This window comes from Diospyros lotus, chromosome 3 (assembly GCF_014633365.1).
Source record: "Diospyros lotus cultivar Yz01 chromosome 3, ASM1463336v1, whole genome shotgun sequence".
Classification (NCBI taxonomy): Eukaryota; Viridiplantae; Streptophyta; class Magnoliopsida; order Ericales; family Ebenaceae; genus Diospyros; species Diospyros lotus.
The window spans coordinates 4,511,216-4,534,103 of record NC_068340.1 but is presented as its reverse complement, the minus strand read 5'-3'; the positions used below and the strand labels follow the sequence as shown (position 1 = coordinate 4,534,103).

Below are 22,888 nucleotides of genomic sequence, written 5' to 3'. Positions count from 1 at the left end.
TTAAATTTATATATAAAAAAATATTCAAATATATTATTCAATACATTAAAATAAATGTGAAAATGAAAATATAAGTACAAAACTATTTTAAAATGTATTTAAATAAATATATAAATAAAGTTAATCTAACCTCATTTACATCTTCATACGTGAAAATAAGAATTTTTATTTCAAAAATGTGTTTTCTTTAAATATCATATTGTTTAAAATATAAAAATTAATTATATTAACAAAATTGATATCTAAAATAATAATTAATTCATTAAATAGTTTTATTATAATACCAAAATTTATATTATACTTCTCTAAACAATTAGAAAATAAATTATAATTATCAAATGTTACTTAATGAATATTTATTTAATTTTTTTATTCTTTTACTTAAGTAAACATTTCTCTGTCTTAAAATCAGTCATTTAAGAGCTTGGCCAGATATAGCTTCAATTTTCTAACGCGCACTCCCGCTTCAATTTGCGGATTCTGCTCTCTCTCTCTGAAACTCTACAAACCGATTCGCCTCTGTCACTTCGATCAGCTTACTGGAACCGACTTTCCGATCTGTTGCAGGATTTCCGATCTCAGATTCATTTCTCTCAGATGCAGCTGTGAAGAAACCCTAATTGCACACATATATCTATATGTAAGCTCAATCTCTTCTCCCTCATCTGAAGCATCATTTCAAATTTTCTTTGAATTTTATCATTCTGAATCTTGTTTTTAACGTTCATCCAAAGTTGTTTAATGTACAATCTGCACGTGTATGTGTGTACTATGTATATATACACAGATACTTACTGTTCCATGGATTCGTTGTGCCCGCCTTTAACTCCTCGATGGAATGCTGATAGACCCTTCCTCACCGGTCAATTTCACCAGGTTCTAGTCCCTCTCCCTTTATTCTCTCATCCTTCTATCTCTATGTACATTTGTTTCTTTTTATATGTATACGTTTGCTGAAGAGCTAAGATTGTTGACTTGCTTTAAGGACAAAATCCTTACTATTTCTGGTCAATAAGGTGTTTGTTTCTGAACATGTGTTGTGCTATGATGTTTTATTTCATTAGGAATCAAAGGCCTCATCCTCTCAAACTGCTGGCTTTTCAATGGATTTGTTTAGGTACACATACTTCAGTCTTGTGCTTTTGCTAGTAGTTCTTTAGTTGTCTTTTGTATGGATACAGTACTCTAGGGGTGTTCGCGGTGCGGTTTGGCCGGTCTGAATCATTTTCACCATGCCAAACCGCTAATGCGGTTTTTCACGGTCTGGTTTGGGTTCGGCCAAATCACAGTTTGAAATGTTATTTAAAATCACTAAAAAAGATATTTAAAAATGATAAATAAAGACACAAATATTGGTAAATAAAGACAATTAAATGTAAATAAATAGGAGCAAAAAATAAAGACAAAATAGTGTAAAAAATAAATAGGATAGGGCTGCCAATTATTAGATTTTTATAATAATATTTTTTTTATAATTTTTTTTATTATTTTCTTGGGCGGTTCGGTTTAAAACCGAACCGCCAATTGTCCAAACCGCAAACCGCGCGGTTTGGACAGAATCCAAATCGTTTTCGACCGCCAAAAAAAAAACAGATCGGTTCGGTTTGGTTTGGCCGGTTTCCGTGGTGCACCGGTTTTTTTGAACACCCCTACAGTACTCTGTTTAAAACTTCCCCTAATCATTTAGATTATTTAGCATTTAATGCTAGTTATAACAATTGGTATTTGGAATACTGATTTTATTCTCTGCCATTCCTTTGTCGATTGTTGATTTGGTTGTGTGGTTGCTCCAATTACTTGATAAACAGTCCTGGAATGGAGAAGGCCATAGGTTGCTACAATGCTTCTGTTCAGGTATGCTATTTCATGAATAATTGACTGGTATATGTGTATCTTGCTGTTACTATTGTATTGTGATGATTTGTCAATTAAAATTGTGTCTAGTTATTAATAGGAGATCATTTTATGATTTTATCCACACAACTTAGTCTTGGTAGCAACGTAAGGTTGCTCCTGCTGCACTCCTCTTTTAGTAGTTGACTGGTTGTGAACTCCAAGCTGAGACATGAGGAACACGAAGTCAATAATCCTTATATCATAATATTTATTAAAGTACAAAACAATGTACACTAACCATAATATCCATTGTAAAAAAATTCTCAAAGGCCGTGGAGATAAAAAGAGATGTTAGGCCCTAGAGGTGTCTACTGACAGTCCCCTGATTGGGGTTTGTCCTCCGAACGACTCCCTTCTTAGATGATATCACTGCTCTCAGAAGTTTGTGTTTATTTTCACTGTGTGTTAGACCATGCAAAGCCAACCATGTCCTTGGACCACACAGCTCTGTACATATGAAGGGGCTAGCCTCCATTGGTTTGGCTTTTCCCATGGATAATAGTTGTCTAGAGTTGCTGTGGACATGATTGTCATTGCTGTGGACATGTTTGTCCCCTCCTTGCTTAGACTCTCTCTCTCCCTCTCTCTCTATCTCTAGAAATTCTTTGCTATAGCAGTGACTGTCGTACTTACCTGAAGGCACCGACCGGGATACTTGCATTCATTCCCCTACAATTGCAACTTTTGAAAATTATAAGTTACAGAAAACTTAAAATTGTTTGGACCTCATGTCATAAACTATTGTTCAATAGCATATTTTTCCAAGTCATATTATGTATTATAACTTATTTTAAGTGGTGTTCCTTTTATATGCAGGAACTGATTGTCATTGATGATCTTTTGTCTGCTTTGATTGGAGTTGAAGGACGATACACTTCGATCAAAAGAGTACAAGGGAAGGATGATAATTTTACCTTCCAGGTTGATGCATCTATGGATTTAGCATTTCAGGTTAGAATATTCTCTTTGTGAAACTCACCCTTAAGACCTTTTGGCAGTAGCTATTATTCTGAATATTTTCTGCCTTGAATTTGTTATTCTAGTTCTTTTTACTTGTTTGTTCAATTTTATACCTTTCCATGCATAGCTTAATAAGTTTTTGTAGTTTCTTATTTAATTCTTTGAGTGAGTATGATTCATAGAGAAATTGGATGACTCAGATGAGTTCATATAATCATTCTTATAATCTTATGTTCTTACTTGAGGCTGAACTCCTTTGTGAATGGAATTTGTTTTTTTGAACTGAAATTGCAGAAGTATTATCCCATGGCTTTGTTCCAGTTTGATGTGATTTAGATTTTAGTTTGTTATTCGTGATTATTAATTTAAATTAGTTGTGTTGCAGAATTAGTATCTATGTTCATAGATTTAAAGCTCCTAAATGGTTGGCGGAAAACAGACCAAGTGCCTAAGGAAGTTTTTTAAATCAAGCTGTATGATATTAATAATGTTGGTCTTAGATGTCATCTAATTATTGGGCTTGATGCAGTTGTAATTACTCATTTCGTTTGAGATTTTATACTTTCAATTGATTACAACTGTCACTGCAGGAATTGGCAAAACGGCTATTCCCATTGTGTGAGTGCTATTTGTTGATTAATCAGTTTGTGGAATCAAGGTCTCAGTTCAAGACAGGTCTAGTTAATCATGCCTTTGCTGCTGCACTACGAGCACTCCTTCTAGTAGGTTTTCTGTGTTGTAAGTTATTTGCTTGAGTTTTATTGGATTTGGACAGTTTTTATTTTGTTTTCTTCACCTGTATGCAGATTATCTTATCTTGTATTCAGACACAATTTTAATCATCATGCAAACACGTTTAAATTGTCTTATTTCTGGAAAAATGAAAACTATGGGCAAAACCTGAAGTCATTCTCAACTAATGTTAGCTTAAGTTTAGAAGTGAAACAGAAGGGAAAATATGGCCTAAATGACAAATTCTATCCTGTTTTATTGAAGTCAAACTGTCTAGATGCTCTAGTCAAAGATTTCCTTGTTTGAGCCGTGGTCCGGGAACTCTTCAATTCCTTTATGGCTTAGTCCATTATTAATGATAGATACCATTTTATCATCTGTTGTGACCCGATTAATTTGCATCTCATATGAAACCAGGAGCAGCTCTTATCTCTCTCTAACACATACTTGGGCCTAACATGTTGACCTTGCTTCATTGATGGTTTTCTTTGTTTCCTTTTTAGCCAAAATATGCATCCTTGAATTTTTCTCATTAGGATATGTTAGCAAATTCTTATATGAAGTTCAATTGGTCTTGAATCTTTTTTTTGTATCTCCTCACTCCGCGACCATAACTCCTTTAGTTTTGGTCCTTTTGGAGCTTTTTCATTTTACTCTCATGGAATAGTTTTTGCCATGTTTTGAATTTGTAGCTATCATCTCATTCCACATTAGGTTTGCCTTACCTTCTACAATTTAATCTCTTTTGTCATACACTTCTTTTTCTTGATAATAACTTATTTTTCACCTTTTAAAAAGCTACTGTTTGATTCTTGGGCTTCACTATTATAATCCTTCATTTTCCATTTTTGGTATGGTAGTCGAAAACAATAAGTCTATGTTGAGTCCTTTGAACTCCTTTGCAAGATTGGTTGATGGCCACTGTAAGGCTTTGTTTAGGAGAGTTAGTAATGAAATGGAATGAAAAGGAGTGGAATAAAATGTAAAATTTTTTCTCTTTGTTGTTGGGCGTGGGGTAAGGGATGGAAATGAATGTAAGAATAATTTCTCCTTCTTTGGGAAAGTAGTGAAAATAGATGGAATGGAAAGATATTAAAGTGAATGACAATCAATTCATAAAAAGGTAGACTTTTGTGAAGTCAAGAACAAGTTTGAGCTTTATAAGTTATCGAGGTTAATGTTGTCAATACATAAAAGTGATGTTTTCTATAATTTCTATTCCATCCATTCTCCCCAAATTTGGGGGAGACAAAAATTAGGGTTTTGGAAGAAAATGGTGCTGTTCCACTATATTGTCTCTCATAGACGAGATCGACCACCCTTTTCCACCATTTTCATTCCGTCCACCCATCCTAAAGACATCATCTATAGATGGTTTCGGTTCCTTGACGATTTGGTTAAGTTCAAACCTATTTAATAAAAAGAAAAAGAAAAGAAAAAAAGGGGCTTGGACTTAATTTATATAAATCAAGTTGCCTACGTATCCTTTTGGGGTTTAAAGGAATCAAAGCCCATGTAGTTCACGTACCGTTTGAATTTGTAACCCTCTTAGTTGGAATTATTTTATGAAGTACCTGTTATTGTGCCTTCAGTTATAATCTTATATAAATCTTCACTATTATTGCCGACGATCTCTTGTTGTCTTAAGTTTCGGTTTGGTCCAATCATCCATGCAAGTTTGTGCCTCAATCGATTCTAGAGTTATACTCGATCGCATCTCATCCAAAATACTCCCTCCCGCACTAAATGCTTGTTCAACTGCCATTGTTGAGTGACAGGAGTTGCTATAATTTATTTAGCAATTTGTGATAAAATAGGAAAATTGTTTGAATGTTCTTTCCACCATTCTAAAATTGGAAAATCTTTCAAAGATGGACAGATATTAAACTCAAAAGAAGTTGTTAGATATAAATCAATTTTAGATGTAGAACTTGATAAATTACTTGGTTTCTTTTGCCTTTGAAATAATAGTTGTTCTGCCTTACTCATTTTAAAAAATTCCTCCATATTTAAAGATTGAGAAGATTGTTGAGCAACATTATTAAAATTAACACTAAACTCAATATACATATCAAAAATTAATTTTCAAATGTAATTTACTTTTTGTGCAACATCATAATAAGTTTTTCCTAAACATTCAACATACAAATTCAAATAGTCAAACAAACCATCTAATTTACATCTAGGATAAAAAACAATAGCAACAAGATAAATTTTAGGAATTTCATCAAAATAATTACACCATTTTGTTTTCATCAAACTAATTGTTTCTTTTAACTCTTCATCATTTTCACACTCTTGCATAACATTTACAATATTAATGCATACCATTAAAAATAATGAAGATGTAGCATAATAAACACCAGATAATGTATATGTAGCATCATTAAACACTTTTAATAAATTTAAATTTTTTTCACAAATATTTCGTTGTTGGGGATATAAAACAATAGAGCCAACATTATTTGCAATAAAAGCACATAACAATTGTCTATGAAAAAATAATTCATAAGTTGAGTTCCAACATGTTGGAACATCTCTAGGAAATCTTTTAGTTCTCATTTCATTTTCCTTACAAAATCTATCTCATTCTTTCATTACTTGTGTGTGAGCCCACAAATATGAAATAACTTTTTTAATAGGGGTAAGATAAATTTCAAGAGACCTCAATCCATCTTGAACACATAAATTTAATACATGACATGAACATCTTATATGAAAAAATTTACCTTCAAAACTTGGTTTACAAATATTTTCCAATTCTCTAATAGAAACAATATTATGAAAAGAATTGTCAAAACCAATAGAAAAAATTTTATTCCCTAAATAATATTCTTGCAAAATAGAACTAATAATTTTGTAAATATTTTCGGTGGTATGTCTTTTATCAAAAACTCTAAATGCAATAATACGTTTTTGAATGTTCCAACTATCATCAATCCAATGACATGTAATGCCCATATATGAATGCATTTGCCAATGATCACTACAAATAGAAACTTTACCATTTAAATTTCTGAAAAATTTTTGAAACTCTTTTTTTCCTTTTTTATAAAGTGAATGAAGTGTATGTGTAAGAGTGGTTCTAGGCACACGTTTAGCCGAATGATTTAAAGCATTTTGACAATAATTAACAAATCCTATTTTTTCACCAAAACTAAAAGATAAATGTTCAATAGAAATCATTTTAGCTAATTCTTCCCTATTTTTTTCATCGGAATAAACAAAAATAAAAGAGGGATTAGAAGTTGCAAACCCGGCTATTTGAGACTGTTTCTTGTCAAGACCCACTTGAGTTGGATACTTGCTATTCAAGTGCTTGTTAAACGTCCAATATCCACCACCATCTTTGTACTTGAATTGTTGTCCACAATAGTTGCAAGTAACTTGTATAGACCCATTTGCCAAATGAATTTTCTTGAAATGTACCTTGAAAGTGTTGGATTTCAACATTTTTTTTTGGGGGGGTAGATTGCTCTTGTTGTTGATCTTCACCTTCATCATCAATGTTTATGTGTTGGGATTCTTGTGTAGAAATATGTTCAAGAAACAATGGCTCACTTTGGGTAGATTCCCCAACCTTACTCTTGCCTTTGTCACTTGACATTTTTTTGATAAAAAAAAATTGAATAGAATTAGAAGATTAACAGAAAAATAATTGCAAAATCAAATTGTAATTACTAAGTGTAAAAAAATAAAATTGAAATGAAAATTGAGAGAATGATAGTAAGAAGTGAGAATTGAGTTGTGAATGAAAAAATGAAATTAAAAGGGGGGTATTTATAGAGTATTTAAATATATTTTTAAAATTAATAATAATTTAAAATGAAAGTAACGGTCAATTTGACCGTTGCCAATGCAATTTGATTGCACTGCACTGCAGTAGTGCAGTGCAATCAGATTGCAGTCTGCAGCAACCGTGTAATCAGATTGCATGGCTGCTGCAGTGCAATCTATTAAATTCAGGCTAACGATTGCAACAAGGGTCAAATTTAATTTTTGTTTGTTGCTGCATTATGTTATACATTATATATTTATTTAATTTATTTTTTAACGGTTTGAACCGGTTTTGGTTTTGGTTCCTTATTTTTAAGAACGGGAACTGAATCAAGAGTCTTTGGTTCTGGTTCTAGTTTTTGAATTTAAACTGAAAAAATGGTTTTGGTTTGGTTTTTAGAAGAATGGTTTTGATTCGGTTCACAGTTCAAACCGAACCGTGGTCGGGCCTAAGTTCAAATATATTGGATCAAATCATCTAAAAAGATAGGGAGATTAAAGAGGATTTACTATAGAATTATGATAGGATAGCTAAAACTGAAAAATGCATTTGGGTTTGTATGCGATAGTAAGATTTCATTAAAACTAAAAGGACAATTTTATAAGATAGTTATAAGACAAGCTCTGTTGTATGGTACAAAATGTTAGGTAGTAAAACACTAACATGTGCAAAATATGAGTGTAAGGGAGATGGATGCTAAGATGGATGCATGACTAGGCAGTAAAGGATAAAATTAAAAATGAGGTTATTTGTAATAAGGTTGGAGTGGCTTTTGTTGGATATAAGATGCTTGAAACACGATTAAGATGGGAAGACCAATACGCGCTTATGTGAGGAGAGTGGATGGAATAGAACAAGTATTTAACAAAAGAGGTAGAGAAAGGCCAAGAAAGACCTTGCTTGGAGACACTTGGTTTGATATTAGTTATATGAGACTTATAGAAGATAAAACTATAGATAGAAATGCGTGGAAAGCTATAATTCTTTTATCCAACCCCACTTGGGGGGATAAAGGCTAGGTATGTTGTTGTTTTAGCTGGTACATATATATTACAAGCAGTCTGCATTTTGTTTTGCAAATATCATAACTGAAATCACCTAATGTAATTCAGGAATTGTTTGATTTTCATTACAATTAAATTTTCAATTGCCTTAAAGATTCAGCATCCTTTAAAAGGACAAATATTTTGCATTAGTTCTTTGATTTGGTAACGTATGGTCCAACCATTTGTATATTAGCAATTTTGTGTTCAATTACGCTAATTTAGAAATGTTTTGACATAATACAAATTTGCCAAACAGGCATGATTTTGTGCTAAACTTCATATTTCACTACCATTAAGAATCGACAGAACAAAGAAGTCATTAGTACTCAGCAAAAAAAAAAAATGGAAGTCATTAGTAATTTATAAGCCTATAATAGAGTACATTTATAATATTTTCTGAAGCACTTCAATAGAGTACATTTATGGAAACTGGCTGAAAAATGGATTGATGATCAACTTGTTAGGATGGTTCCTAGAGTCAAAATGTTAATACTTGATAGTCATACATCCAAATGTGGGGTTGTGTTGTAATGGAATCCTAGTTACTCTTTCCTGTTTAAGTGCTTTTACCAAGTTTCTTGCACACTCCTTGGGCCCAGAATTCATCCTTTTTTCATTTTTTTTTTCCTGAGCGCTTGAATTTTGTGCGTGGAAATGGAGTTGTATGGCTTTGTGTATGTTGTTCTTTGGCACCTTTTAATACATATCTCTCTTAGAGTTCTTTTGCATTTCTTACAGTTAAGAAACTAACCATGTTTTTTATGCTATTTTTATTGTGATGATCAAATTTTAGTTTTTTTTTTAAGTCCAGATTGCTTTCTTTTCCTATGTCTTCAAATCACTTCTATTTCTTTTGTAAAGATGTAATTTTTTCTTAATTTGTTGTAATCTGTAACCAATAAGGATCATTTACCGTTCTTAGCTACAGGAAAACAGTGGAGAAAATTTGCTAGCATATTGCATTATTTTTCACCACTCATTTCCATCAAGTATACCTCCAAGATTTGGTAACAATAATTTGTTCTATGTGATAAATACCTTTCCTGGATGGCTGTCCATTCATTCTAAGTTCGACATTGAACTGATCATCTCTCGAAGTTATTCTATTGGCGTTTACTGGCGTTGGGTTGGATTGATGATAGTTATTGTTTTGCTCAGGCATATGAACTCTTCATAAGCAATTTTCTGTCTGCAGTTAAATGTTACTTCTATTTTATTACTTTTAGGATTACCAGGCCATGGTGGCACAGCTTGAACATCAGTTTCGATTGGGAAGACTTTCGATTCAAGGATTATGGTTTTACTGTCAGGTTTGTTCCATAAGAAAGACTCTTTCCCCTTATGCACTCTTTTCCCTTATGCAATCTTCACCAATCATCTTTTCATGCATTATTGCAGCCGATGATGGGATCAATGCAAGCACTGTCTGTTGTGATAAAAAAGGCTTTAGCTAGTAATTTTGTGGGATCAGCAGTGCTTAATCTTCTGCAGAGTCAGGTCTGGTAGTTGGCTTGTCATAAGTTGTGTTGACGTAGAATACCTTCAGAAGGCTGCTATCCATTTATTACTTCCACCATTGTTTTTTATTTTTTTTTCTAAGTGTCATCTTATCTGTCTCTAGGCTAAAGCCATGGCAGGCGATCATGCAGTCAGGTCATTACTGGAAAAGATAACACAAAATGCAACCAATGCTTATCTTGGCATATTAGAAAGGTACTTCGTGTCCATCAGTGGCTCATAAACTTGTCTAAGAGGAGGCCTAGTGTTTTTTATTCCAATTTTCAAATTGTATGGTGGCATCAATTATAACACCATGAAATATCAACCATGAGAAATCACCCAAAAGACTACCTAAGGCATTGTCATTTGGGCTATATAGCCAAAATCACTGTCAAAAGCTTCTGATATTGGACTAATCAATCTTCTATACAAATTGGTGTTTTTACTATCTTCCTTCTATATATTCTTATGCCCTCATGGCAGTCAGAGACTCATAGTTCATCACAAACATCACTGTTAGATCACTGGCCCTGCTGCCTAGTGGCCTTAGACCGACTTGTACATGGGTGATACATTTGGTTTGATGCCATAAATAATACCATGACAAGCAACAAATATGTTAACCTGCCCAAAATGGCAAGCTTAGGAGTTGTCATCTTAGCTTGTTGTTTCTACTTTTTACCCAAGATTGAACAGATCTCTTATACCGGACTTTGTAACTGCAGAAGCTGGTTGAAGTTATTTTGGGATTCATAAGTTGGTATTGCTATCAATAATTCTGTATCTTGAGTCCATAAATTGACCTGTTTTTGAGTAGATGTGAGGCTGACCTTCTCCATGGTTCTGTCACTAAAATTCTCTTTTAAAGTTATTTGAATGCAAAACAGCTAATATTTGTAATCCGTCAAACATGTAAATGAATGATTTAACATTTAAATGAAGTAAATGATCTCTTAGTGGACATTTAGATTACTGTGATGTTTGATTTTTAGGCTTTTAGCTTTTTTATTACTGGCATTTGCAGTAAAACAATTCCCAAATTTGATTATGTTTTGTGTACTATTCCCTCAATTTTTTTCATTGCTTATACTGGAAGGTTCCTTGAATAAATTGTTCCTTGAACATGGAATTTCAAATAATTATATTTACATAAAAAAGTCTTAAGTTTCTGTTCAAATTAGGTGTGATATTTGAAGGGCTCAAATAATTATATTTACAGAAAAAAGTTTTTAAGTTTCTGTTCAAATTAGGTGTGATATTTGAAGGGCTTGCATTATGGTAAGTTGACACATACTGTGTTTTGGCACATATGGCTTTGTATCTTTGAGAGCTGATATCGTTTCCATTTCCTTACAATTTTATTTGCTATAGCTGATATCATTTTATCTTTCCCCTGAATTCACTCTCCTTTATGTTATGACTAAATCTGGAACTGATTTAATATCTCTAGGTGGTTGTATGAAGGAGTGATTGATGATCCATATGACGAGTTCTTTATTGCCGAGAATAAGTCTCTGCAAAAGGTATTTCTTCAGAGATAAGTATAAGTGCAATACTATTGTGGGTTTGTATCCTTACCCATTTTATCACAAATAGGAAAGTCTTACTCAAGATTATGGTGCAAAATATTGGCGACAACGTTACAGTCTGAAGGATGATATTCCTACCTTCCTTACAAATGCTGCTGGAACAATTTTGACTACGGGAAAATATTTGAATGTGATGAGGGAATGTGGGCACAGTGTTCAGGTTTTTTCTTATGCTATATTCTTGCTTTATGGTTCATTTGCTTTTTTCTGAAGTTCTCTTTGTGCTCTTTATCTGGTGTTTTTATTGAACCTGTTGACCAATAGATTATTTTTGTAGGTCCCCATTTCAGAACAATTCAAATTGATGAGCTTTGGCGGAAATCATCAATATCTTGAGTGTATAAAGGCTGCTTATGAGTTTGCCAGTGGTGAGCTCTTAAATCTCATAAAAGAAAAGGTGCAGTTCGCTTTATTCAACAAAACATGCATCTTTTCCTCATTAACTATTTTCTTTATCTTCATAACAATTTTACTGATAGCAAGTATTTCTTTTTTTAATCTAGTATGACCTCATGGGAAAGCTGCGGTCTATGAAACATTATCTTCTTCTTGACCAGGTACAATTTCAAACGAATTAGTTAGTGGAATCTTTCCTATTAACAAAAAAAGAAAAAGAAAAAGAAAAAGAAAAAGAAAAAGTGAATGAATTAGTGGAAGTTAATCTTATGTGATGAATTGTCAGATTAAACCTGGAACAAAGGAGCTCTCTCTCTCTCCCTCTCCCTCTCTCTCCCCCTAGGTCAGCAGAACTTTTTAACTGGTCTGATCATTTGGTTTAGAGTTTTCCATTTGAGTTCACAGCATTTTATGCACCTTTCACAACTAATAGTGTATATATATTATTTTTGCTGGTTAAGATAATAATTAATAGTTTATTTATTTATTTATTTTTGTAAATAAGAATTTCCTAGAACAAAAAACCATGCCAAAGCGGCTACAGACAAAGGCCAAGGCAAACCCCGGACCAGCAAAAAATCAAGGGTGAATAACCAGCCACAAACACCCTCTAGGCCAAAAAAACAAAAAGAAGAAAATGTATACAAGATAAAAACAATGGTAAGAGGAAAAACACAAAAAACAACCAAAACATGACCACCTAAACCAAGGAGATGAACACTATCAACTCACCCCTCCTACCAAGGAGAAGGGGACTCCACAACTCAGCAATCCGACAGCGCGACAGATGAACCAAAAATCACTGAAGATAATAGCATAACACTCTGGAAAAAAGATATCCAACAGAATCCTCAGGACAGTTCATGGCATCTCAATGGAGGAGAGATGACTAATCAAGTAGCAACCTCCAAAAATGCCGTAGAGTGCTACTCTGGAGAGAAGGCTAGAGCCGAACGGTCATAGGACGGGCCCATACAGCGCAATGAATCTGATGCGCCAGCTGAAAAGTTGATCTCTTCTAGTCCCAAAAGCATCTATTGTTTTGCTCCTTCCAAATAAAGTAGACTATCGCCTGAAGAACCATCTTGTTCGCAATCTGCCAAGTACTCTTGTTGCTCCACTTAGTTGTAGCCCCAAGCACCCTAGTCTCCCAGCAATGCCCCAGCCAAGCGAACTTTTGCGATCTTCAGAAACAATTCACCACCTGATGGGAATAGGTACACTCGAAGAATAGGTGACTTTGCCTCTCTGCCTCATCCCTGCATAAGAAACATCTATTCGGGAAAGGCAAATACAATTTAATCCGATCAAGGGTAGATAAACCCTCACGAATGGCAAGCTAAAAAATAAACATATGAGCGGGAATGCCAGAAGAAGGCCAAACCAACCGGTGCCAAGGAACACAAGGACGCGAAACTAGGAGCTCCTTCAACACAGCTCGAACAGAAAAGACCCCATTCGATGCAAGAAGCCATCGTAGCTCGTCACATTGCCCAAGTCGAGGAAGACTCGAAAGCTGGGGGGAACTCAGGCCAATTCTAGGCATCATCATTGATGACGTTCGAGACTTTGGCCAAAGTTGAAATGCCTAATTGCCTTGGCAATTGGCGAGAAAAACAATCAATAAGCACCCTCATAATATGCCATTAATCATGCCAAAGAAAAAATGCTGTGACCATTCCCAACCCTCCACCCAAATCGGGACCTCAAAACTCCCCTAAGAGAGAGCAACTTTTTCTAGCACCAAGGGCATGCATAAGGTATTGTGAGCAACTAGAAACACGAGTCTTAATATGGTAGGAGTGAACCCACTTAACCCAGAGAGATTCCCTTTCACCTGAGAGCAAACGCTAGATCAGCTTCGCCACCAGGGCTTGGTTCCATAGGGATAAAGGCTTAAGGCCCAAACCCCCTTTCTCTTTGGGGCAACACACCTCAAGCCAAGCAACTTTGGCTTTATGGGATTCAGTCTTGCTGTTGCTCCACAGGAAATTACGCACTAATTGCTCAATCTCACGAACCACCCTCATAGGCAAAATGAAGATTGGGGCCCAGTACCCATAGATAATGGAAATAACAGAGTGAGCTAATTGGAGACGCCCCCCAAAGGAGAGCATCCTACTACGCCAAGAACAAACTCTATTCTTCACCTTATCTATAATGAGCTGACAATCACCATAAGATAACTTGGTGGAAAGCAGAGGCACCCCCAGTATCTCATCGGCAGAGAACCTCTCTGAAAGCCCGAGGCCCTATAAATATCCTCTCTTAAAGTTTCGTTCCGACACGAGACAAAACAATTGCTTTTATGTGGATTGGCATAGAGGCCAGACATGGCCAAGAATTTCTCCAAACACAATTTCAGAATGCCAACGGATGAAGGATCCCCATGGGAGAAAAGCAAAAGATCATCTGCAAACATGAGCATCCCCATACGAGACTGCTCACACTTCCAGTGAAATTGAAACTCTCAGGACCTAGTTTGGTGACTCACAATATCATGCAGAATCTGCATAGCAAGGACAAAGAGATAAGGAGACAACAGATCCCCCTGTCTAAGGCCCTGACCCCCCGGAAAGAACCCATGAAGCTGCTTGGCAATGCATCCTTCTTGGCAATGTTTTAGGGCCAAGGACGATATTGCATTCTGATTGAACAAAATTTTGGTTACTGTATATTAAGTCACATTAGCCGAATTTTATACAATCAAACATATGCCAATGGGACCAGTGACATAAGGAAACTGGGTACTTAGGCTTTAGGGGCAGGCATTCGGGAACTCATTTCTATGTTTGATTTTTCTAACAGGGTGATTTCTTGGTTCATTTTATGGATATAGCTCGAGATGAGCTCTTAAAGAAGCCTGAGGAGATTTCTGTTGAGAAGCTGCAGGTTTGGTTATTTTTATTTCATTTAGTTACTTTTTTTTATTTGGTTATATTTCATTTAGTTGCTTGATGAGTTTTACATGTGTTTATTTTTGTGATCTTTCATTACTGTAATAGTCTCTGCTAGACCTTGCTTTACGCACTACAGCAGCTGCAGCAGATCCTTGTCATGAGGACTTAACATGTTGTGTGGTTAGTTGCTTATTGTCCATGTGTTGTATGATGAGGTGTCAAGGTGAATTTTTTATTCTTAATCACAAAATTTATTTTACTCTCAGGAAAGATCTACTTTGATCAGAACATTGAGCATGCTCAAAGATCTTGAAATCAAACGGACTGGTGATAGCACTGATGTGGAGGAACCTTTGAGCATTACTGGCCTAGAGACATTTTCTTTGAGCTATAAGGTCTGTCCCCACACATGGGAAGTCTTTTCTTGCTTCCTTCCCCAACCACACCGTGCTCAAGTTCTTGCTTTCCTTTGAAACTTTCTTCTTGTGTGTCCTACTATTTTAGTCTGGAATATTTGGGTTATGGTTGTCCTAGTGATTCTCTTTGTTGAGACCATTCTTAATGGGGCCATATTGTCTTCCTATCTGTAAGTAAATAATTACCCCTTTGATCCCAATTGTACTGTGAAAACAAATATATTGTTCTATCTTCGTAGGAATTTATTCTGTTGAGAGATTGAATAAGCAAGGCACCTGCATTTAACAGGAAGGAATTCTTTATTATTTTATCTTTTTCTGGTTTTCTTGCCATAAGAAGAAAAAACTTGGTTTTGCTGCAGGTTACCAATGGCAACTTAGCAGGGATTTCTCATCCGTAGAATTTACCTATGTTTATTTCATGTTTCAGGTTCAGTGGCCTTTGTCTCTTGTAATATCAAGAAAGGCCTTAACAAAATATCAGCTGATATTCCGTTTCTTGTTTCACTGTAAACATGTGGACCGCCAGCTTTGTGGGGCCTGGCAATTACATCAAGTATAGAGCTGAGATCTCTTTCATAAGCTCTGGATGACACTTCCTCTCGCTTATCCACTTATACTTCAATCTGTGCAGGTTGTCCGTGCTCTTAACACGCAAGGAACTGCAATCTCTCGGTCATCTCTGTTGTGCCGTAGCATGCTTAAATTTATCAGTAGCCTTTTACATTATCTAACATTTGAGGTATGTTTTATAATTCGTCCTTTCCTTTTTATATTTCTTGAGGTGTGCCTGCCCAAGTAATTTACTATGGTTTTCAAATTTCTCATTTTCTCTTAGTGTTTTGGAAATGAAAACAGTGAGAAGTTTTTGGAAACAACATGCTTCTTACTTTCACATCAGAATGTTTTTCAAGAATCCACAAAACAATTTAAAACAGTTTCCTTGAATTTTGACGTTTGCAGAAATATTATTCCAAATATTTTTCGGTATGTAAAGATAGTATTTGAAAAATGATACTAGACATGCAAATTTCTTGAAATCTATTTTTTTTGTTTTAGGTTCTGGAACCCAACTGGCATGTGATGCATAATAGACTGCAAACTGCAAAGAGCATCGATGAGGTATTTATTTATTCTATTATTGAATTTGATGAGTTCTGGTTGTTCAAGTTTGCATAAATCAAAATATAAAATAGAATACTATCATCTCATGTCTCAATTAATAAGCCTGTCAATTCTGTAAATCATCAATGCTTGTTTATTGTCCCTCTGTGCTTCTTCCTACTACTTATAACTTGAATCTTTTATGTGAAACAGGTTATCCAATACCATGATTTTTTCCTCCAGAAGTGTCTGAGGGAATGCTTGCTTCTTTTGCCTGAGCTCCTTAAGGTAAGATTATAAAAGTTATTACCAGGCAGTGGTTGATGTCATACCACCTTTCTGTTTGGTTTCATGCTGAAACCTGCACCTTTGTAAACTTTTGATTAATATGTCAATTCCCAAAACTTCAATATTTCGGGGAAGTTTTTTAGTTCAACCTTCCTAAATTCATATTGAACTTGGACATAGAATTTGGAGACTTACTGTGAAATTGTAATGACGTAAAGGGAGCCTCAAAGCCATTTTTATGTATTCAAAATCAGGCACCAGTCTCCGTAGTACTGAAATGGAGATCCCATGTAACTTGTTCCTCACATTTTTAGTTTAATCTTTTTTCTCTTTGGGTGAATGCTGCAAAACAATTGCCACATTTAAGTAGTTTCTGTTTTTAAATTAGTTGATAGGCTGTTATCTACTTCAGAATGTGTCAACTTAGGTGGCATACCTTCTTATTTGCTGTTAATAATTTTCTTTTCTTACTTGCTGTATATTGCTCTGCCCCTACTAGTTGGATTAAGGCTTGTGGTTATTGTTATTGTTGTACTTGCTACTGTATTCTGCTTTGGGTTTTCATCTGAGTTCTGATATGTGCAGAAAGTGGAGAGGCTGAAATCTATATGCCTTCAGTATGCAGCAGCAACACAATGGGTGATTTCTTCTTCCATTGACATCCCTAAGATTGATACGCCATCTGACGGTTCCCTTGGGATGGAAAAGATAAGACATTTGAAAATAAGGCACCCATCTCACACACTTAAGTTTGCCGCAGAAAATGCAACTGTGACAGAATCTATTCTGTATGTTATAAATCTCTCTCTTCCTCTCTCGCTCTCTCTCTCTCTCTCTCTCTTTATATATATATATATATGTATACGCACATATATTGGCATCTCTCTCTCTCTCTCTCTCTCTCGCTCGCTCGCTCTCTCTCTGTCTTCCTTCACGCACATGAATAATCTGCAGGAGATTCGAGAGGGAATTCAATTCTGAGCTTCAGAGCCTCGGGCCAATTTTGAGCAGCAGTTCTCAAGCCGAACCATATTTAACTCATCTTGCTCAGTGTATTCTTGGAGTTGGAAGGGAGCAGTAGTTTCTGACATCCTCCCTCTCGCAATTTTTGGGAGTTGATATATTCCTTGAGGCTAGGTTTACGTTATGTTGCCTTGCCTGTCGGCCGTACTATTGGTTGAGTGTAAGGGAAGAGATCAATGGAACTTTGATTGTGGTGGTGGGTTGAGAGATAAGGTGCTTGGCTGCGGATGCCTGGCACTGCTGATTTGTGTTTTTGACTTTAAACATGTAATGGGCTTCTCTTGTCTTGTGAGATATACGTTCATATATTTATTTGTTAATCTGCCCTTATTCTTGAAGATGTAAGGATAGCACTGTTTGTTGTTAAGGAAAATAAGGCAAAGCCAGGGAAGAATTGGGTTTACCCTCAGCAAATCTGGGGGCTCAGAGTATGAACCCTTCGTCTAGGGGGGTTTGATTATTATTTTTTTAAAATTTTTCTCAATATAAAAGTATAAATGATTTATGTAATGTACTCTTCGTCCAGGGACCATTTACCTTAAAATAAAAATTTAATTGTTTTTGATAATTTACCCTCTAACTAGTAGTGAATATTGTCCTTTTTTCATTCAAAAAATATCTAGTCCTAAAGGTGAAGTATAATAATAGAAATTATCTGAAAATAACATATATCTAATGCGTCTTGATTATTGCCCTTAGGGTAATTCAACATTAAAAGAGGTGCTAAATGCAACAATAAATGAGGATGAATTCATTCCCGAATGGGTTGCTATAGAAATCTTGTCAATATTTGTACATTAGGTAATGCTAATCATAGCCTTAGGGGGAGCATCAAGTATAAGTATTTTCAGATAATATGTATTTATATATTTTTATTGGTTGATTTCATTGTACTAAATGTACTTGTTTTAACACCAATCAATAGAAATTGTTCAATACTGAAAATGGGTGCAAACATGTATTATCAGAAAATAATGTGTAATTAATGCTCCTTAATTATTGGCATTAAAATAAAAGTTAGCAATAGCCTTTTACATTACAGGAGGTGCTAAATGCAACAGTAAATGAGGATAAATTCATTCCGGAAAAGGTAACCTTATTTTATAAAAATTGTGTAAAATTGGTAATAACATGTTAATAAGCTCTGATTAAGATGTAATATATATATATATATATATTTTAAATGTATTTATTATATCTTATTTTCTTTTTTCTGTAAATAAAAATATATTAACAAGAAAAAAAATTGTGATGAAAAAGGTAATTTTAATTTAATACTTGTCATATTTCATGCAAATGATTGACGTGGTATATTTTGTTCCAAAAGGTGAAATCGCTCACCCTGGGTGCCCTCACTCCCGGGCTGACAGGAATGTGAGGGGAGGTTAATCATGGTGACTCAGCCAACCAACAGAGCTAGACCAGTGCACACTGCGCACAAGGAGCTCCCTCATTTGAGAGATTGCTCCCACACTGTCACTGGTGAGACTCGATCCTAGGTCATTTGTTCCAATTTCACTGCTACTGACCAACTAAGCTGCCCATGCAGGCAAAAAAGAAGAGGTGCAACATGGGTTGACATGGTATATTAGTAATATGTAATGTGGATGACGTGACAGTCACGGTTTAGTAATTTATTTAAATGGAGGTTGACTACATTTTATAACTAAAGCAAATAATAAGATTCAATTAGAGTATTGATGAGAAAACTAGAAACATGTTCTAAATTATATAACTTAGTATTATATTTAATTATGCATTTAAGACTAAAAAAATCATTGTATAAAGTGGTTTATAATTGTAGAAATATCATGTTCTTATATTATTTTAATTAGCTGCATTTTTTCAGTACAACTTTTGTAAATGTATAAGTCATCTTTCATGCCACTGCGCATGTAGATCCATAAACCCTTACAAATATATGTTTTTTGAGATCAAAAGGTCTAAATTTGCTTGTTTTTATTCATTACAGACAGCTATTCCATTGGACATCAAAAGAACTGTACATGTTCTTGCTTGGAATGCATCATGTTGGTTTTCGAACCAACCTATTTCTCGGCCAAATATAGATCAAGCACAATAAACAAGAATATAGAAACGAAAAATACAATCACAACTCACACACACAAATAGTGACACAACCAGATGCGTGTTCGAATTAATAAATCTTACTCATGGCAAAGACTCCGCCTCTAATCAATCCACTAGATTTCTCAAGTTTACAACCGATTACAAGATCTCAAGAAAAAGTAAAATAGTATTGCAAATACAACTGAAACAGAATCCAAAAATAAGAACAAGTGCAGATCTGTTCTAAACCGATCTCACGATCAAGGTTTCGGATCTATTCTTTTAGCCAACCAATCTCTCATGCCTCAAGCGCTTAAAACAATATAGAGATTAAAACAATATTTTACTTACTAACAGATCTTACCATAGAAACAGCATATCGATCGAACAAGAGAGAATGATTCATAGGATGTGTCTCGCTTCAAGAGAAGACATCGATTTAGGGTTTTAGAGAGTGTGCCAGAGAGAAAAATGAGAACATATCATGATTAGGGCATCAGATTGCCCTTTTATAGCATCGACGAATGGACCGATAAATGGATTACGCCAGCAACAAATGCAACACGAAAAAGCTAACAAACTTGGGCTCGGCCCATAATAAACTCAGTCCACATATATATAACCAATGGCCCGCATCAACAGCATGCATAACAATTATCAGCATATAATAGTAAATAAAATTAATATAATATGAATCTCAATTTCATATAATAGCATGCAATCAAATTTGATAAATCAAAATGCAAATAAAAAAATATTTAAACAATTTTAAATCACACAAAATCAAGACATCACTTTGGCAAAGGTCATTGGAAGCCCGTCTCTAAATCCTATCCTATGTGAAACAAAATAGGTAAACGATTCTTTACAAGCATTTTAATACTCTTAACCTTTATCTTATTTTATTTATTTTTCTTCTTAGGCAACATGTTTGTTGGGAGGACAAATTCTTGTAGCACTAAATTAAATTTTTTGATCTCTCATCAGCACCATATCTTTGGGTATCTCCATCTTCAAGAAGGGTGAATCTTGGTCCCAATCAACAGTCGTCGGCAATGGTAGATGTTGTGAACTAACAACAAACCTTAGGGTTTTTACAGTATTTCAATCGCTGAAGATTGATGAACAAAAACTGGAAGCAGAAATAAAACATACACGAAACTGAAACAAAAACGAAAGCGAGACACAAGAGATTTTACCGTGGTTCACCTCAAAACCGAGGCTACATCCACGTTGAACTCTGGTGAGGAGAACTCATTGAACTATGAGAAAAAACCAGAGATTACACCCACATATAAAGCCTCCCGATCACTCTGTACATACAATGGTTTGATGAAACAAAACTTGCCCTAAAATCACTTAATACAGATTAAAAGGCAACCTAATCGAACCATATAAACATACTCTATACAAAGCATTTACAGAAGAAAAAGAAACAGAGAGCAAACCAGAAAAACCCTAGCTCAAGGGCGAGAGCCAACCACCGAATACCCGACTGATCCTTCTCCTTCATCTTCTCACATTTTTCTCGATCTTTCGTCTCATCTGAACACATCCCGAGGCAAGATTAAAAGCAGCAAAGAATGGTTGGGATTGATCCTCATAAAGCACTGAGAGGCGGCTGAGATTCAATCGTGCAAGCACGATTGATTATTCCAACAGAAATAGCAGAGATTAGGATCGGGCAGGAGAGAGATCAAGCGGGCGCTGATTGAGGCTGTTGATGGTTTCCACGTGCCGCCATCCAGCAGCTGCCAATTAGCCAGTTGTGGTTGCAGCACGTGGCCCTCCAACTAGCTAAGAGGGACGGCGTCGTTTGATGCTTCATAACCAGCAATCTCCACCTTGAAGCAGTAAATAGAAGGCAAATCCCACAGATTCTTTCAAGTTCAGCGTGCATCAACCCTCACCTTCATAGCTTTGGTTGAGCTGATCAACCAATACCCACATGCAACAAGTCCAAGCAATGCTTGAACTTTGTTGCACTTAGCAACTTTGTACCCATATCTGTTGGGTTATTTTCTGTAGGCACTTTTAGTATAGAAATAGTGCCATTTAAAACCAAATCTCTAACATAATGATACCTGACATCCACATGCTTAGTGCGTTCATGGTAGACTGGATTTCTAGTTAAGTGAATCGCACTTTGACTGTCTGAATACACCTCAGCCTTACCTTGAAGCAGGTGAATTTCCCAAAGTATACCTTGAAGCCAAACAACCTTCTTTACTGCATCAGTCACAGCTACGTACTCAGCCTCAGTGGAAGAAAGAGCAACCAGAGGCTGCAGTTGTGACTTCCAGCTGATGCAATTTCCACCTAAGGTGAAATATAGAGCAGTAGTGGACTTTCGAGTGTCTTTATCCCCTGCAAAGTCAGAATCTACATACCCAACAAGATCAAGAGAATTAAATCTTTTCTTGTAAATTAATCCAACATCAACAGATTCATGTATATATCTTAATAAATATTTAAGAGCATCCCAATGAGGTTTACCTGGGTTGGACATGAATCTGCTAAGGGATGATATAGCATAGGCTATATCAAGCCTTGTACTAATCATAACATACATGATAGTTCCAATTGCATTAGCATATGGAACATTTTCCATTTTAATGATTTTAGAGTTGGATGAAGGGCATTGAGATTTAGTTAAGACAAAATGTCCAGCTATTGGAACACTCACTGGCTTGCAATTCTGCATGCCAAACCTTTTTACAACTTTCATTAAATAGTCATTTTGATGAACCTTTAAGCTGAAATTTCCTCTATCCCTTTCTATTGTCATTCCTAAAATTTTCTTAGCTGACCCTAAGTCTTTCATGTCAAAACTTGTGTTGAGCATCTATTTTAATTCATTTATCTTAGGCTTAGACTTGCTGATTAATAGAATGTCATCTACATACAACAGTAGATAAATGGGGATGTTTGAGAGAATAAAATAGAAACAGTTATCATATTGACTCCTTACAAAACCAATCCCTAAGACAAAACTATCAAATTTTTTATACCACTACCTAGGGGATTGTTTTAAGCCATAAAAAGATTTTTTCAGTAAACACACATGCTCAGGTTTATTTGAGTCAATATATCTAGCTGGTTGTGTCATGTAAATTTTCTCTTCTAAGTCTCCATGCAAAAATGTTGTCTTAACATCTAATTGTTCTAATTCAAGGTCAAATTGAACAAC

At 35.1% G+C, this 22,888-nt stretch overlaps 1 protein-coding gene across 2 annotated transcripts; it reads left to right on the top strand.

Moving 5' to 3' along the window:
- The first annotated feature begins 433 nt into the window (after positions 1-433).
- Positions 434-17,966, top strand: LOC127797446 (gamma-tubulin complex component 2). Of its 2 annotated transcripts, XM_052330355.1 has the most exons (22): positions 434-640; positions 788-876; positions 1,065-1,117; positions 1,809-1,854; positions 2,713-2,847; positions 3,447-3,578; positions 9,639-9,722; positions 9,811-9,909; positions 10,034-10,125; positions 11,363-11,435; positions 11,509-11,661; positions 11,779-11,898; positions 12,005-12,058; positions 14,706-14,789; positions 14,903-14,977; positions 15,064-15,192; positions 15,644-15,769; positions 15,848-15,955; positions 16,273-16,335; positions 16,531-16,605; positions 17,191-17,393; positions 17,560-17,966. In XM_052330355.1, the coding sequence occupies exons 2-22, from the start codon at positions 802-804 to the stop codon at positions 17,684-17,686; spliced, it is 2,106 nt and encodes a 701-aa protein (XP_052186315.1). In that variant the 5' UTR covers positions 434-640; positions 788-801; the 3' UTR covers positions 17,687-17,966. The 2 variants fall into 2 exon arrangements, with proteins under 2 accessions (XP_052186315.1, XP_052186316.1); XM_052330356.1 differs by lacking the exons at positions 1,065-1,117; positions 1,809-1,854.
- The last annotated feature ends 4,922 nt before the right edge of the window (positions 17,967-22,888 follow it).